This window comes from Lepidochelys olivacea, assembly GCF_965140295.1.
Source record: "Lepidochelys olivacea isolate rLepOli2 genome assembly, chromosome: 3".
NCBI classification, from domain to species: Eukaryota; Metazoa; Chordata; order Testudines; family Cheloniidae; genus Lepidochelys; species Lepidochelys olivacea.
Window position 1 is genome coordinate 164,737,319 of NC_140413.1, and position 19,391 is coordinate 164,756,709.

Here is a 19,391-nt window from a genome sequence, read left to right on the forward strand (position 1 = left end):
TCTACAGCAATAATGCCATTTTCAGTGGCAGGGGTAATAAAGAGTGTCTGACCTCTCACTAGCACATGGAGAGCCAGAATACACCTTTGTTCCCTTGCTCAAGAGTGTGAAAGGGCAACAGCATCACAAGAGAAGAAGAATCATAGAATATCAGGGTTGGAAGAGACCCCAGAAGGTCATCTAGTCCAACCCCCTGCTCGAAGCAGGACCAATTCCCAGTTAAATCATCCCAGCCAGGGCTTTGTCAAGCCTGACCTTAAAAACCTCTAAGGAAGGAGATTCTACCACCTCCCTAGGTAACGCATTCCAGTGTTTCACCACCCTCATAGTGAAAAAGTTTTTCCTAATATCCAACCTAAACCTCCCCCACTGCAACTTGAGACCATTACTCCTCGTTCTGTCATCTGCTACCATTGAGAACAGTCTAGAGCCATCCTCTTTGGAACCCCCTTTCAGGTAGTTGAAAGCAGCTATCAAATCCCCCCTCATTCTTCTCTTCTGCAGACTAAACAATCCCAGCTCCCTCAGCCTCTCCTCATAAGTCATGTGTTCTAGACCCCTAATCATTTTTGTTGCCCTTCGCTGGACTCTCTCCAATTTATCCACATCCTTCTTGTAGTGTGGGGCCCAAAACTGGACACAGTACTCCAGATGAGGCCTCACCAATGTCGAATAGAGGGGAACGATCACGTCCCTCGATCTGCTCGATATGCCCCTACTTATACATCCCAAAATGCCATTGGCCTTCTTGGCAACAAGGGCACACTGCTGACTCATATCCAGCTTCTCGTCCACTGTCACCCCTAGGTCCTTTTCCGCAGAACTGCTGCCTAGCCATTCGGCCCCTAGTCTGTAGAGGTGCATTGGATTCTTCCGTCCTAAGTGCAGGACCCTGCACTTATCCTTATTGAACCTCATCAGATTTCTTTCGGCCCAATCCTCCAATTTGTCTAGGTCCTTCTGTATCCTATCCCTCCCCTCCAGCGTATCTACCACTCCTCCCAGTTTAGTATCATCTGCAAATTTGCTGAGAGTGCAATCTACACCATCCTCCAGATCATTTATGAAGATATTGAACAAAACTGGCCCCAGGACCGACCCCTGGGGCACTCCACTTGACACCGGCTGCCAACTAGACATGGAGCCATTGATCACTACCCGTTGAGCCCAACAATCTAGCCAGCTTTCTACCCACCTTATAGTGCATTCATCCAGCCCATACTTCTTTAACTTGCTGACAAGAATACTGTGGGAGACCGTGTCAAAAGCTTTGCTAAAGTCAAGAAACAATACATCCACTGCTTTCCCTTCATCCACAGAACCAGTAATCTCATCATAAAAGGCAATTAGATTAGTCAGGCATGACCTTCTCTTGGTGAATCCATGCTGGCTGTTCCTGATCACTTTCCTCTCATGTAAGTGCTTCAGGATTGATTCTTTGAGGACCTGCTCCATGATAGAGAGAAGGCAGCAGTTTATCAGGCATCCAAGTAAGCAAAATTAGGGATAGCAGCAGGCTGTCTCAAAGAGCTTTGTACACTCTAAGACTTCAAACAGCCCTTCTGCATTGCTCACTAGTGGTGACTGCCTCATTTTGGCAGTAATAATATTTTGGGTGGGTGGGTGCATGTGTGTGCACATGCATATGAGAGAGAGAGAGCGCGCAACTGTTAGTGCACAGTACCATGACCTAGTCGTTTAGGTCAAGAATTGAAATGTTTAACCTATCAGCTTGAAACTGCATTATACTGTGTAAAATGTGTAGTGTGCTTTAAGACATCTACCCTTGTCAAATGTGGACACCCTTCCTCTCTACCCCCACCCCTCACCCATGTTAGAAATCTGTATATTCAAGTACAACACTGGCTAAACCTCTCCCAGAGCGGGTTCTTCGAACTCCAGACTGTGTAGACAAAATGCCTGTTCTGTTGCACAGAAGATCTGAGGATCGGGAAAGGGAGTGGACCAAGGAGACAGATACAGCAGGTATATATGTGTCCCAAAATGCCAGAATAATGTCCAAATGTCTGTAGAGCTGTGTGATTATAATTTTTTCTTGTCGTTTAAAGCCCTAACCTGTATTATAACAGGCTTAATTCCTGTCATAACACGTTTGATCTGGAGATTTCAGCATGTCCAGTTTTTGAGTCATTTTTAACTTTTAAATGAGCAGATATTAATTTTGAAGGAATTAGGTTGAAATTTTCTCAGACTGAAACGAGTGTCGCACAAGTTAGCGAGACTAGTTGCTAAAGGTGCCTTAATGAAAACTAGTGCAATGTGGGAGGTTTAACATTTCTATTGAATTTGGTGTATTACAAACAGTCAAAATGGGGCAGGGAAAGTAGCGAGCCGTTTGCTAGGTATTGAATCTCCCCTTTACATTCTTGGGCAACTCCTCAGTTTTCAATTATGATGGAAATAATGCTTTAAAATCTTCAGATTTGGGAATATTTTTCTTTGAGGCTAGCATATCTTTTGAAAGTCTTGCTGGGGCATTTTTTTTTTTTAACCAATTCATTTTCTGATAACTTGTGACAGTTCAAGTTTTTGGTGTGGACAGGTGTTATGTGACTGCATTCCCCGCAGGATCTTGGGGGTGCTGCACTGGGAAGTGTTGAGTGTTGAATGTTAAGCTTGTTCCTTTGTATGGCTTAGAAATCTCTGTTGTCCAGAATTGTACAGATAAGGCAGACCCATTTGCTTCATTGTCAGGCAATGTAGCTGAATAGAAATGCAAATGTGACATAAGGGGACTGTGCTGGGGAGGCTTTGCTGCTGTGGTCTGTAACAGTGCTCCTGGTTGTAAGAAAATTCCCACAGAATCCAGGATTTTGTTTTTCATTTTTATTAGCTACAGGTTACAGAAAAGACTCTCTGAAAGAAAATGTATCTCTTTTGCAGATGCCTTTATTTTTATGCAGTGGAACGGCTCAGTTTTAACTCCCTTATCAAGAGCTGCATGAACTGCCCAGACTAAAATGGGAGCATCTCCACACTGTTTGACAAATAGATTTTTTTGTAAACTGATTTAGCCTTTTCATTGTTTGCATTTCATTATATTGCAGACTTCATGTCACAAAATCGGTATTCATTCAAAATAGAGAATTTAGAGATCGGACTGTAGCCAAATTAAAAAATATTGCACAGGTCAGGTCTATTAACCATAGAATAGCAAGTCAGTGATCCAAGGGGTAGTTCTTCAGCAGAGAAGGGCTAACATAACTGAGGTCAGGAGTCAGACCTCGGGACTTCAGATGTGGCTGTAGCCAGATTTACAAGTAAATCTACAAGGAAAACAGGAAAAGTGAAGGAACTTTCTAGTGTATATGAAGAGAAAGGCAGCCGAGCCCCCTCATCTTAAATCTCAGCTTTCTCAATGAGTGAAGAATAAAACTCTGACTTGCTTATATGCTTTACTTTATTCAGACACTCTTAACACAGTTCCTTGTTCCAAAGCATGATCCAAGGATCTAAATCAGGTTTTAGAGGATTTATTTAGAAAATATATTGAAAGAGAAATGATTCTCATTTTGCTGCTTTGTAATATTGAATACAAACTGATAGCATTTTGAACATACATGTATCAAGTACAAACGGTACAAAAGCATATAAATATTGCTCGTAACGATGCAAAAAGAGTTTGTTTATGCCTCAAAGGCTTGATAATCTGATGTGAGAGCAAGGAGTTCAATATGAGAAAAGTTGTGATTTAATTCTAATTATGTTTTGTTTCTAAAAGATGTTTATGCATTTCACTCTTACCTGCGACAGTACTGAAGAGATGCTTGCATACCTGTAAACAATGGTGTCCTAATAGCTTCACATGCAAGCTGCTTCAGATTTTCCTACAATAGCACCTCCTTACCATCATTCCCATGCTAATGAACCAAAGATAGTTGTGGCTAGGGTGACCAGATAGCAAGTGTGAAAAATCGGGATGGGGGTGGAGGGGTATTAGGCACCTATATAAGACAAAGTCCTTAATATCGGGACTCTGACTATAAAATCAGGACATCTGGTCACCCAAGATGGGACTACATATATGAGGTGCTGAGCCATCTTTTTGAGCCATTGACAGCAATGGGAGTTAAGGAGCCCAGCACGTTAGAAGAAACTCAGTATTTCACAGGACAGCATTATTTGAACTCAGGGAAGAGTCATTACTTCTGTCTTTGACTGGGTTGTCTGTATAATTGAAGATTGTGATGAAATTTATTTGTTACCAGTGTAATATCCGATACATTCTCTATCTAGGGACTATATCCTGCAAAACAGTAGAGGTCTGTAACCTCAAAATTGTAACTTAGAGGTTTGTTCCTGAAGGCTTTACTCAGGCAAAAATACCAGGGAAGCCAATGTGAGTTTTGGCTGAGAAAGGCCTAAAAGCTCAGGTTCTAAGAGGAAAAGATGTATTGTATATTGAACACATGTATGTTGACATGATTTTGAGGTCAGTTGGCTTGGATGTTCTAGGTGGAGAAAGCTGGACTTTGTGGCAAAGTTAATAAAGTGGCCCCAAGCTAGCATCAGAAGTTGAACCTTTAATTTTCTGTGTCCCATGTCTTGCTTCCACATTTGTTCACGTTTACCTTTTTGTGCACACAAAACTTGGATGACCATTTGGAGATGGTAGGTTTGAGTATATAATGTGTATATACCCATGCATGCAATATAATTGATAGGACCCAATTTTCAATGTTAAGCGCAATAGATGGGCACTGATTTGTAAGTGCATATATGGCATTTTGCAGTAGCAACATATATACATTCATTTTGCAGGTGGGCACTCATTGGGCCTCCATTAAAAATGTGGCACTATCACTTTAATGGCTTATTTACTATTCTAGTATTTACTAAAAATAATTCATTGTTTTTTCTGTTCAGGCACGAAATATCAATTCTGTCAATGTAGCAGAGTTCAACCAAATCCCTGGGAAATGCAAAGGCTAAAAAAGGTGATAGAACTAGTGAGAAGTAAAGGCTAGCTTTGGAAACCTAGTTTTGCTTATTTATAAAGAAGGAAACCTGGAAATCTGTCCAAATTTGCAGGCACATGAATTAAGTTGGATAATGGTAAGCATAATGTTTACATCTCATAGAACTTAAATTTATTGATTGAGATTGAATAATTGAATAGGACTAACTGCTGATCAATAGAAATGAGGCTGATAGTGGGACAGGAATGCAGGCAATAATGGAAAGCTCCAGCCATAAAAATATCACATTAGGACTATATTGTCTCACTGAATCTTCTTTGCTAATACGGGTACAAAAAATGTGAATGTTTTCATTGCATTAGCCACAACAAATAAAGGCAAGACCCACTGTATTTAACAACATGATTCTAATACATTGTAGTCAAAAAGTGTTAAAGTGGTCAAATGAAATGATATTGTATAAGCACATTAGTGACTGCAGAAATGTTGCACTGCATTAGTGCATAGTGCTACCTGGAACATTTTTGAATGAGTTATCGTGCACTTTTCAGCCACGAGTATGTGGCAAATTCTTTTGGGTGTGGAGAATGGCATCTCACCTGAGCTCAAATGTATTCTCTCAGGACTTTCTTTAACCTCATCCGAGTTCCAATGTTCAGGTGGGCTGGGCTGCAAGACTTGGTGTAAGTGTAATCAGTGGTGAAACACGATTTTCTTTAGAACTACTCAAACCAATTCCCCATCTGGAACTTCCATGTTCGTAACTCACTTAAAAAAAAAAAGTTTCTTTGTATTACATTCATGGGGAAAGGCACAAGATGTTGTTTAACCCTATAGAGACTTTGTGTATATATGTACCTGTGTATTCTCAGAATTCATTTGGCTGGCAGTCTGGAAAATGTCAGTGTTTTACATTTCAGATGTTAAGGGCCCAGTCGGTGCTGCAAAGCATTTCACGGTCAAGTAGTCCCACTAAAATCAATACGAGGGTTCAAGTAAATAAGAACTAGGCGCATAACTTAAAGCTTTGCTGGGTCAGGCATTAATAAGGGAACTTCATGCTTTATTAAATCTTGTCATTTTAATATTTAGGATTCCAATTTAGAGAAGGGAAAAATAATCTAATATTTCCCCACCCCCAATACCAGTGAAAATTCTCTTTGATTTGTTTAGCTTTCTAACTCAAGAAGTATTCCAAAACTGGTTAAACTCACCCCAAATTCTTCCATCCCAACTGAACATCAGAGTTAAGATGGAGAATATCGCCTAACTTCTAAATTAGTGACATACTTCCATGTGAAATTTGCATTCTTTCTTAATAATAGTAACTGATAACAAAAGCACAATGCCGATGTGGACAGTCCCTGGGGTGGGAGGGCAGTCTCCCATTTTTCAGTATTCATGGTAGGTGCTTTTCTTCTTGTCAATATTTACTGTGGCTGAAGGTTGAAAGTTTAGTATAGTGTTCTGTGCACCCTTAAAAAGTGCAAGCTATTTAAACTAATGTTTTAGAAACGTGCATTTGATGTCAGGAGAGAGCACGCAGAGATAACCTTGGTGTAAGTGATGGTTCAGTCATCTAGTGTACGGACATAAGATTTCTGAGGCTATGTTACTTGGCAGTTCAACATGATCTGGCTGTTTGTTAATCAGGGAACATGGGAAGAACAAAGGAGAGAGAACATGAATGTAGTAAAAGTGCTGCATAGATATAAGATGTACAGTAGGACCACTACCGTTGTGGGAGGACTGGATAATATACAGTGAGTGATAGAAACTGAGAGTGGTAGGACGGTGAAATTTGTTTCACTTTGTTCCATGTGACTTGGGTTTATTGGGAAGGGGGATAACATTTTTGTATGCAGTCAGAGAGCATGTTCTGTACATCTCTTCAGTTGCCCGTTCCCTGGGTGTCGCAATAGATTAAGTCGCTGTGTGATGATATGACACCGCCATCACTCGTCTTCCTGGGATATTGCTGGAGGCAACAACAAACCTGTGTCTTTGGCACATGTGAAGGAATTTAGAGCTTGAGGGGTTAAATCACACAGGCTCCCCTGTGGATCAGCTTATGCTTGGACAGTAATAACAGCAATAACATTAATAATAAAAATGCCACAGCAAAGGGAGTGGAGGGGGAGTAGGGGGAGAAAGAGACAGAAGAGTGATGGAAGACGGGCTGGGATAGTCAGGAAAAAAACCAAACTGCAGATAATGTGTTTTGTATGGCAGGTGTATCGGCTAGTAGTCAGATTTCATAGGGGTGCCTGCAACATGCACAAACACACATTACAATAGCTTTGAGGATGGTTAGTGGCTTTTGTGTGTGTATGTCTGTGCTGTCGCTTCAAGCCATGATATCCTAGGGCAGTGTAACAAGCAATTCATGTCAGCTCACGGTAAAGATTATTGGTGTTTTCACTGGGGAAATATTTGCACTCCATCTTCTTCTTTTCTATTTTTAGCTCCTTGAGCTTCCAGTCAGGTAGGAAGACCAGCAAAAAAACCAAAAACAAACAACAACAAAAAACCAAAAGATGCTGCCGACCCATCTGATCTTGTACCTCAATTAGTCAGAACTAAAATCCTATTCTCACTTAGGAATGGCTGTTGATGTTAAGTTTTTCTTCTCTGCCGTCTTGTTTTGTGGTACACTATACCTCATGCACGTTGTGGAGGGGAAAGAAAGACTAAGAATTAAATGGTTTTTTTTGTTCTGATGGCAAACAAACATTTTTTGTGGAAAAATGTTTTCTCAAATAAAAGATCTTTGAAAAATAAAAGGTCATTCAAAAGCAGAATAATGTGGACCCTTCTTTTTTATTCCTGCATGGAAATGCCACTATCACAATAAAGAACAGCAATTCATTGCTTTGGAAAAAAGAAATATGAATTTGTCTTCTTTCAGATTTATTGTTTATCATAATCATCTTTCTAGTGAAAAGGGCTAATTTACTTTTTCTATAGGAATATTTTAAGTGTGATTATCATAATACCACAGCTGCTGAAAAGGTCTGAAATAGGACATTGACCTTGAATGTGTTTCTGCATTTAGCATTTGGTGCTTAACATTCAGGAAACAATATAACTGCAACTCATTTATTAACGTGTAATCTCAAAATGTTAACTCTTGCTCTGTAAATACATGCCATAAGGATTGTTGAAAGCTTGCGGTATCCCATGAAGTACATGTGGTATTTTATCAGGGTAAATATGTATAAGATTTTCAAGATTTCTGCTGGGAATACTCAATAACTAAAGTAAGTTTTCCCTTTGGTACTGCACTAGTTTGTGATTTAATTTTTACTGACATTCCACCAGTCATATTATTAGCTTCACAAAATGAAAGTGAAATAATCCTGTATTAATTAAACAGAGCAACTGAATTCCCTCAGTCGTCTTATCCTTGGCTGCCTGAGACAATAACGCACTACTTCTTCTCTGAAGAAACTTACACTAGGATAAGAGCTTGGTGTAATCGAAAAATATCAATATTGGAGCAGATTCTCCATTTGTCTCTAATGAGAATAGACTTTTTTTGGATGTCAGGCAATGGGTGGGCACTTTTACGTACAGCAGTATGAAAGGGTTCTATTCCATATCTGTGAAGGCAGTCATTTAAATATCAATGCCCATTTCCTTGAAAATAAAGGAAATAGAAAATATGGAGTGTTTTATTAAGATCAGGTGACTTGAATGTACTTTGGTAATATGGCAAAGTGATTGCTGTGATTTCTTAGAGAAGAAATTTAATCTGCTAAAGTTTAAAAAATAACCAACCAACCCTCAGCTTTATGTGTAGGAGAACAATTCCTGGTCTATGGTGAAGTTCTAAAGCACATTTTGAGATAGTGTTGGGTTTTTTTTGTCTAAGATCAAAGCAAGGAGTGATTAATGCTAAATACAGATTGAAGTAGCAGATGGTTCTAAGTAATTACCTGCTACCCTTTGCCCAACTATATACAAACGTGAACAAAGTTAGCAACTTTTTTTAGCTCAAAGGATTTTTTTCAACATTAACAGTGTGTCCAGAGATGCAGTGCGTACCTTCTAATAAAGAGCACAAAAGGCAAAACTCCAAAATCAAATCCGTGTGTCCAAACCAATTATGTGTCTAAGGAGCAATAAGACAGCAGCAGAGCGGTTTTAATGCTGAGCATTCAGTAGCATAACACAAATTTGTTTTTATTTAACACTAGCTCGCCCAGTTACTTTGCAGAGTGGCAAAGAGGGAATCGTAAATAAACACTAATTTGGTCCTCTCATAGGTTATTTCAAACAACCGGTGATATTTCAACATTTAATTCAAACTTTATTGAAAATATGATAGCCCATATCTAGATCCTGCTGAGGTGGGGAACATCCTTCTTCACTGTCATAGGTTCAGAAAGAGTATTTGTTTTAAAATAAATAATCTCAGAGCAGGTGCTTGAGTTTTTGATGGTTTTTGTCCCTTCCCAACTGTCTTTTCCTCAATGCCCTTTTAAGTACATATAATGCACTTGGCACGACGTGCTGTGCTGGTTCTGTAAAGTGCCACTGAATCTTTACTTCTTCGGGTTGCCTCGAGGTAGCTGTGGTTAAGGAATCTGGCTGCTTGGATGCCTTGAAATGTCGATTGCATTTAAGTGTGAAGATGCTTAAAGATGTACTGTTCTGTACATAGGGATAATTATACGCGCAGAGAGATGTGGAGATGCAGACACTGCACAGTAATTCTCATTGACTGGTGCAGGCACTCATGACAGTTTCTCCCCCTCCCCCTTCTTTCTCTTTGATTCCATTTCTGCTGTGTTTTGTATACTCCTTGTGGTAAGATTTTGCACTGTAGATTTTGATAAATTAGTTCAGACGCGCGTGTGTGTATATGTGTCTGTGTTCTTAATCCATATCCTCTGCTGAAATTCTGTAAACCAGTGTCTGCCTTGATTGTATTTCCCCCCCCCCCCGTGCTTTTTATTTATTTCAAATGTGGTGCAAGAAAGTTTACTGAGAAAACTTAACTACACACTTGCCCCAGTTATCTGCTGTAGTATCCATTTTTTTTTTTTTTAGCTGAACGGTAACTGGGAAAACCGAAGTTCAAGAATGTAGTTGGAATTCCAGACCCTGGCCTGGTGGAGGTGGCACTTTCAGTCCCAGGGGAGGAAGCCAACTGCTTTGTTTATCAACACGTAAAGTACAGCACTGTGTTTCTGGTCATCTAAGGAGCAGCACGGCAGTGAAGGCAGCTGCTTGCCTGGATGAAAGATGGTTGGTGGAAAGGTAGTGATGGTTAATAGGGGGAGAGAAAGATTGGATAGGGAGGGAAAGCAAAGGGGTAGTGGAAACTATATGGACATGAAAAGGATGGAAGACAGACCACAAGAGAAGGCAATAGACTGTCAGATTTTCAGCTGCTGAGTATAAATATACAGTCTAAAAGATAATGAACAAAAGTAAACATGAGGTAAATTTTGGTCTGATAAGGTTTAAGATGGCTTAATGATCATATTTCAAATGATATATGTTCCTGGAAAAATGATGATACTTTAAAAATGACTTGTATCAAATTACTCATATATATAGATCCTTCATGGATTATTTTTTAATAATAAAACACACACAGGTACAGGATCTGAAGGAATTTCAAACCCAAATGCCGGTATAGTTAGAAAATAGCTTCTTTATAGTGAGTGTATATGTATATTTAAAGTTATACATTTAAACTAAAGACATTTATTGGTTTATCTGTTGTTGTTGATGTGCATGAATAAACCAGTTAGTGGGATTTGGACTTTGGATTTATATGGAAATCAAGATTCCTATAGCATAGAATAAATATTTAATTTTCAAGTGCTGATTTGGTTCCCACATCCACAGCATTTCTTTTATCAAAGTGCTTTTTTAATAAGGAGTTTTAATGCTGTAAAATGATGAAATTCCTCGTTTCAACATTTGATTAAAAACTAATTTTTTTTTGTCTGTATGGTGTGTCTGCAGAATGCTTGGGCTTTACTCTACGTTTCAGACCTCTTTTAATTCACTGCTCACAACCAAATTTACATCTTAATTACAGAGTTCACATTTAACAATATAGACAGCATAATGCTACTGGTAATTAAGCTTTTACTACTGCTTTTATACAGTAGTGAGAGCCATAGTTTTGCTGTGTGAAGTCTGATCCTTAAACTTGCATGTGTTTTATGCCGCATATGTAAGGAGCAGGTCCATCCTTTACATCTGGTTAAATACATTACACTGGAAATCACTCTCTGTCACAAAGAGCTTCAAACATGTCTATTGCATTTATATTTTTTGGACTTCATTTCTGGGGTTTATTTCCCCCGAAACCTGTGTAATAGATTTGAAGAGGACATTTGTGTTCCCATTTGTGAATGCATTCTGAGGGTGTGCATTGGTTTGTTTTGATCTTAAAGATTATGTCATTTGCATCATGTAGGACTCCAGTCACAAAAGATTTGTGTACACTAGAGCTGAATTATAAAAAATTGGGGGTCCTCCACTCTTAAGAAGGTAGCAGTTATCTCCTTGTCATAAATAGCTGGTATTTATTTCCACTGCAGGTTGGTAGAAAAAAACCCTTTCTCTGAAACCAAAAGCTACGTATATTTTAGCTGTAATGTTAATAATAAACAGTAGCTTTTGAGGAAAATTTATCATACCCCCATTTTTCAGCTGCTCCTTTTAAAAATTGTATTTTCAGTGTAAACGGTGTCTGATTTTGTGTATGATCACTTGCTTAACGTTGGTTTATTCAATGAGTTTTCTTTATGAGGTGGATGACTATGACTTATAAAAGCAAATAGTTTGGAGCAACTGGGTTCAAAGATGATTATGTAGGCAATGGCATATATACAAGTAATGAGTTTGACATATTTACTTTCCTTCCAGTTTGGTAAAATTTGCTTTAAAAATAAATTTAAAAAAAACCTGCAGGGGTATGCAGACCCACCAGAATGCAGTCTGATCTGATCTTAGTAAAATGAAACAGGCTGAGTTTAGTCCATTATAATCCCTGCACAGTTACAGAAGAAATTGATCAGTGCAGGAGCTTTTCCTTCTGTTTATGAACAACATCTAAATGTTTTGCATTTATAGCTGTGTTAAATATGCCCATATTAATATACTTATACTATAGGTATATGTACACGTGTGTGCTCTCAATGTGTGCACCTGTGCTGTTAAAACAGATTCATTTTTAAAGTGTAGTTTTTCTGTCAAGTCTGTACTGAATGAGATTTTCAGTTCTAAATATATATTTAAAAAATTGACAATGCAAACTTACAGTTAAAAGTTCAAGTACCCAGAATCTTTAGAACAATTAATTTTGAGGTTAGGTGTTCAGTATGTACCAGAAAAATTAGAAGATAAAAAAATCATTTATGCATGGAAAAAAAAGCAAAAGCACTTAAACCCTCTCCCCCCCACCCCAGCAATCCCCTCCTCCCCCAACAACAACAGTGGAATAAACAGACAATGGCAGCACAAACTTAGTTCTCTACCTTATGATGAATTCTTCACAACATTAACTGAGAATCTGCATGTATTTCTTCCATTCAAGGTACCTGGTTAACAGTGTTTTAAGTTACAGAAAACATCTAGTGCCTAGAGAGTTATGCTAATTAGTTTTTCTTTGTAGCCCCTTAGAAAATATTGGTAGCATTTAAATTTCTTTTTATTAACTCCCTACTCTCAGTTTTCAGTCTCTTTCAGTTTCTCCACCCCTGTCTACCTGCCTGGCTCTTCTCAATCTGTGCAGCCTCTGTTCTCCTCACGTCTGATTGGCTAATGTGCTACCAATCCAGTATCTGTCTGGGCCAGTGGGACTGCATATGTAAAGCCCTACTTCATATTAATAAGCTCCAATCGGGGCTTTAAGTCCTTGATTAGGAGAGTGTGAGAGCTTTTGGTCCCAACTGGCTGTGCCTATAGGCTTGTCACCAGGAGAACATTTGTGTTAATTGCACTGTGCTCTGTCAAGGAAACTTTGATTTATTGCTGGGGTGCACAAATAATGGTTGCCGAGCGCACATGGATTCGGTAGAACTTTGCCTTCCTGAATCTTTTTCCCTTCACTACGAAGAAGAGTAGGTACCTTTCTTCCTTTCTTTTTTTGTTCTTTTTTTTAAATGAAAAAATGTAAACATTGATTCAGGTAGTGCTCTGTGGCTTCTGTGTGCATGAATGGTCGTTTGTGTCTGTCTTGTCTTTTTTGTGCTGAGGGTGATCTGCTAATTCAGTAAGTGGAGAATTGTTCTCCGACTACAATGTTACCTTTGAGTCAAAGCCCTGTGACTGTCAGTAAAACAGCTGTGTGACAGTCACTTCTTATTCAGGTACTAATAATAGGCACTTGGCACAAATGCTTAGTGAATTGTTAAAATATGTCTTGGAATAGGACACATTTTTCCCAGAGAAAAAAGGTTTAAAAATAATATATTACGAAAAATGATTTGTATTAGTGCCTCTCATGTATTTTCAGTAAGACCGATATTTTGGTCTCCCTGTCATTTCTGTCTATGCAGAGTTAGAGGGAAAATAACAGAACTGCTAATACCTCTTTAAGGATGAATATTCACAACTAGCCTTCCGCAGTTCAGGTCTAAAATACTGTTCAACCAGCACTTCACTGACAAATCAGTGTATTTAGTAACAAGGGAATTATGTGCCTTTTAATAAAGGAGAAGAAAATACTGGGGAAGAAAAGAACCAAACTGGTTTTTAATGTTTTGTACTTTAATAGAGAACTGGTGGAATGAAGTACATTTGTTCCAGCTAGTCTGTTTTGTTTTATTTTGTTGGTTTTTTTCCTCCAAAAGACAATAAATTACTTTTTAATGTATTTTATATATAATATATAGTTGTTTCATCTGTACCTATTAACTACCTAGTTTTGTATACATGCAGGTATACATACTTGGACTCTCTGAGATAAAAAGCAGAAAACCCAAACAAAATCTGGCATTCTATTGCTGATGAGTAGCTTATAAACTTGATTGCAATGTATACTGAGGATTAAATATTAGTATATCATGGGACCTGTCGTTGATTCATTTTTCTTTATGTCGAGCTAAGTTATTTTGCTGTGCCTTCATATTACGCTAGCAATGAGTGTTGTAATACTGAAGAAAAAATGCTAATAGTAAATATAGCCCTAGATATACTGTGTAGCAAGGCTGTATAGAGAGGTGACAATGTATTATAGGTAGATGCCCACTAGCTGTCCTTAGTGTCTGCATATTGCATTGCTATTTGTAATTAAGCCAGAGATGGCAAGTGACTTACAGTGGCTGTATGTTGGTGATATAACATAGGAACTAAAGAGTACAGCAGTAAATAGACTTGCCAATGGGAAAACAGTTCGAGGTGAGAGAGGGAAGAACCCCCTATAAAACTGCAGAGGTAAATAAATGAGAATAAATAAAGGTAGGATGCCCACTAAGATATGATTTATAGGTCAGTGCTCAGTGAGCTGCTGTATAGTGTAAGAATGCAATGGCCATAGCTTTCACTTAATGTTTTAAATTTTCTGTAGAAAATAATTTAAAAAAAATTAAAGATAGGAAGAAGTTCTTTTTTAAAGGAGCTTTCCTGAATTTACCTTCTTACAGCTAATTTGAATGATTAGTTTAGATAAGCTTCTTAAAGTAGATGCATTTAAATGAAATCAGGGCACATGTCTTTTTGGCTCTGCTGCAAGATTTAAACTAATTCTTCCCCCCCCCCCCCTTTGGCTCAACTAAAAGTCTTCTTAAAACAATCCAATTTACTTTCCGGATGTAGGGTATGATGGGTGTGTGGTTGAATGGACAGACAGAAATATCTAATGCTCAGAAACACATCTGTCTCTGTCTCAATTAATAAACCCCAGAACTATCAATATTCATAGTAGTTATATTTTGACTGTATGCTGTCATATGCACATGCACAGGAAACCAGAGAGAGAGCTATACAGATGAAATAAACATTTCTACAAGTGGACAATTTCTACAGTAATTATTGTGTAGCGGAGGATCCATGCTAAAAATTGACAAAACATTTTGGGAGTGCACAGACATCTGTCTGACCATCACTAGGTATGCTTTGATTTTAAGGCAGAGCATGTTAAAGAATGCAATAACTTAAAGCCATCTGCAACCTTGGATTTTGCTTTTCAGCAGTAATAATAATACTAATAATTAATAATAATAGTTAATAACCTAACAGAGGCAATAAATATATCTGCTCATTTTGACATATGTGTCAGTTTAATCATTCTAAATGAATCATTGTGCTCATAACATGAAATGTCCTACAACCTCTGATTAAAATGTAACATTGACTACAGGATTATAGAGCGGACTTAATTTTACTGACTGTTTTAACAGTTGTCACAGCTGTTGGAAGAAGGAAAGGCAATTGAAACACTGCAAAGAAGGGGAGGAGGGGGAGGAACTAGTTTAGTAAATTTAAACATGATCTCTGAGTGCCAAACATAGAAAACTGAATAGATTTGTGACTCCAGATAGCTTCTGGGCACTGTGTACATTTGCCCTTTGTGGTTCACTCTATCTGTCATGAATTTGAACCCCTCGACCCCTTCCCTACTTCCCCCATTCAAAAATATGCAAAATAATTTAATTAAAAAGAAAGAAATGTGGCTGTTACAATGTTGCATGGATTTTTATTTGATTCTACAGTCTGAGAAATAAAATGCACAAATTATGAGCAGTAAGAGAGGTGTAATTTAGATAATGAAAGTGGATCTAGTCTGGAGTCACATACAGTGTAAAAAAAAACAACTTTAATACGATAATAGCCAGTGTATATATTTCATATTATTTTAATAAAAAGTATCATGTTTCAATCTGGGAATGGTTCGTGTGTTTACTTATATAATACGTGTGTGTGTGTGTGTGTGTGTATCTATATCTATATCTGAGAGAGAGTTTGTCTTAGTTTCATTCTTCCCCCATCAAAATATTTTGAAATAGCTTTTATTTCCAAAGAATTTGATCTGGAAATACCTGCGATTTGTGAAGGTGGGGGAAGGGTGGACTATAGAACATTTCTTCATCAATTGGTGGGAAATAACAACCGACTTCACTCTATAGTTACTTTCTTCCAGGTGGAGGTTTTTAACCTCACATATTAAAGGCCTTAGTTATCTTAACCTTTTTAAAAAATAAAGCAAACAGCGTTCAACTCCAAAAACTATAGGGTTTCAGCTGCCATACCAAGTACACAATGTAGAACCAAGCTTTCTGGTATGAAGTAAGCCCAAAAGTGTGTCTGAATGAATAGATTCCTTTTGTGTTCTCTCCTTGGACAGCAAATGGGCCTTCTTCCATGTTTCCTTTTTTGTTTTTGCTTTTAAGTTTTGTTTTTTGTGTTTCATAGACTTCTTTGGCAAGTTTTCAAATCCTGCGGAAAGTGTAGAGGGCTTGTTCTGAAATGGCTCTTTGACAGCTTTCCATTTACTGGGGCTGGCCCCTCTTTTAGTGATGGTTGCTCATTTTAATGTGTTTATGGTTGTGCTCTTTTATTTACTGATCCTGGTGCGTTGCAGTGGTAATTAACCCATGTTATTAGCAAAGCCCTTGTGGATATCCATTAATTCTCTTGAATGGCTGATAATTTTCTCCACTGTTTTTTTTCTTTTTCATGGCATGCTGTCCTTTTTTTGAAGAGCCCTATGTTTTAAGACCTTTTATAGATTTAGTTCACTAAAGCCTAGATGTATAGAAAGCACTGTACCTATAATTCTACACTAAGGAATACTTCCACTCTTGGAAAAGTGTTTTCAGAGATGCTAATGGGAATGGAAGCAATAGAGAGAAGCGATAGGAATTATTTATTTAATTATTATTTTCAAAAACACATGCAAAATACATGGAATAGGACTAGTCTTAGCCTTCACTTCCTGGAGCCGCGCTGGACCGTTGTGACAGTTCGGGTGTTGGTTTTGTTGTTTTAATCAGATTTCAACTTAGCTAATAGCACTTTGGGCATTTAAAAGAAAATATTGAGCCAGCAGAAAAATACTTGTGCTTGCACTGCTGAGAAAAGATAAGGACTGCCTCATTAGCCAAGCCCTACTTTTGCAATTAATTTCAAATACATGGTGCTATTCATCAAATACAGAAGGTAACTTGTCTATGATTATATTTAACAATACTCAAAGCATACTTTGTGGAGAGTATATAGCAGCTATAGTATGCCCACATTTCTTAAAGCTATATAAGCTAATATTGTACAGCACATATCACAGATTATACAGTGAAAATATGATATTAAATCCTAATATTTTTCAACAGTGTGATTAAATATGATAAAGTTATTTTAGTGAATATTTCTAAAGGACAGTGACCCTTGACATCTGGAGTGCTGTTTTCACCACATTGCAAGTATAAGTAAGAATGAACTTATTAACACATCTGATAGACCCTTCAAACAAATGGCCCCAATTATTAGTAAGTTTTGCTAATATTATATCAGTCATTATAATGCTTAGGATAGAGATAATACATTTGGACAGAGCTCTTGGTCAATGTCCCTACTGAAGTTGAAAGTAATCTCTGTCATGAGATAAGCATTGCTATGAATTCTTGCTTCATAGCAGATTCATGGAGGAAAGAAACAATAAAACGTTGATATGTTACAAGTGCATATGAGCCTCATGCTAGCAAGCTCTCTAGAGGAAATCTGTGATTATGCTGGGCCAGTTTGTTCAGTTTTTATCTCTTTTACATCCACTAGTCTTGTATTAAATTGTCATTGTCCTAAAGCACATGAGAGAAAAATGAATTGCACTTCTCGACATGCTCTGACAGTGAAATATTTAGCCTCTCTGTCTCCAGTCATACTCATGTGTATGTTTGATAATGCAGGGATGACACCAACAGTCTCTGCAGCTTGACATTCCACTTATTACATGTTCTTTTACATTTCGTACATCTTCTTTTACTTTTAGACATGACTGATGTAATCACACGCAGATATACATTTATTTATATGTATAAATCCATTATCAGTCTACATACAACAGATTGTGTCACATATGTGTGCATGCTACAGTCATACATTGTATGTAGTATGTGTATATATAGTACACACACAAAGATCACTCTCAACTTTTCTGCATTCAGTTACCTTTCCAAGAATTTTTTGCCTGATCTATTGGTTTTGCTTATCCTAGAAGAGGGAGTTAGCTGAATATATAACAATGTAAATATTGAAGTTCTTGCTTCCGATTTTATTTGTCAGATTCTTCGTAGATTCCAACAATTCTAATTTTTGCATTAATATTGTTTCTATTGAATATGCCACCCTTTTATATAAATAATTTGAACTTCCTAATAATTTACATAAGTAATAATATTTAGGGGCATTCCTGTAATTTTTATCAAAAAAATCACTGTAAAAGCACACTTCCTCTGACGTGGTATTGTTTTTATTAAAATATAATTCTTTTTATAGAAAAAAGTACATATCCTTTTTAATGTAAAGCCTGATGCCTTTAGAAACCTATATAAAATATAGATTCAATTTTAATTTCCTTCAACTCCACCTCACCCCCCAAAAAGTAATAAAAAATATAAAAAAAATCATCCTTTGGTAAATGTTTTAAATTGCTCTTGGCAAAAGGTAAAAGTATAATGATACATTAATGCAAAACATTGTTTTCAAACTGAATTGTGCTTTTGCGGGATCATGTGTGCTCTCCCTTTATTTCTTACAGGGATAGTATTTTTCCATTTCTGTAGTACTCTGCAGAATAATTCAGATGCAATAGATATAAACCACTGCCTTTTGATGATGTGTGCTCCTTAAAACAACTCATATTTTTGTCGCATTCTGAAAGATTTAAACCTCTTAGCCTTATTTGTTTATGTAATCATGGAATATCATTACATTATTCTGTTTTTGCTTCCTTTGTAACAACCAAGTGTATCTTTCCTCCCCATTGCTCTATTGAGTAGGTTAGTGTTACTGGGAGTCTTACCTTTCCCAATAAGTTCTTTTAATTATCTTTCTGTATTATGAAGCTGAACTTTATTTCATCTGGTGCAGCATTTTTTGAGCATTTCCTTTCAGATGGAAGTACAATTGAACTTTTTGTTTCAATTTTTTCCTACATCTTTGGTATGTAAATCTCTGCTGCTGGTGTCCTGTACAGATCATTTACTAATGAAACTTTTAGAATTAGGTGGGGGTGGGTGCTGTTTTACTCAGTATGTGACAAATGTACAATTTTTCTGCTTGATTTCTGATCTTGAGACAGATAGGATTTTAGATTTGGGCAACATTTATGTAGAATTTCCTTGAAAAGTAATTTGTATGCACCCTATCTGATTTGTATCAAACAAATATGAAAACAAAAAAATTTAACTATTAAAAATGTACGTCGTATCTTCTCCATGACACACCCTGTAACACAGGACATTCTACATGTAATTGTGGAGTGGT

General features: G+C 37.3%; 1 protein-coding gene across 19 annotated transcripts in view; it reads left to right on the forward strand.

Annotated features, from left to right (window-relative positions):
* The window catches only part of ESRRG (estrogen related receptor gamma), a 542,942-nt gene that overhangs the window by 325,670 nt on the left and 197,881 nt on the right, over nt 1–19,391 (forward strand). Inside the window, exon 1 of one of the 19 annotated variants that reach the window (XM_084624429.1) lies at nt 12,657–13,030. The exons of 17 other annotated variants lie outside the window; for them this stretch is intronic. In XM_084624429.1, the coding sequence (XP_084480555.1) occupies nt 12,975–13,030 (56 nt within the window). In that variant the 5' untranslated portion in view covers nt 12,657–12,974. Of the gene's footprint in view, nt 1–12,656; nt 13,035–19,391 lie in introns of those variants that run through there. One more of the 19 variants, XM_084624439.1, reaches the window with a different exon arrangement.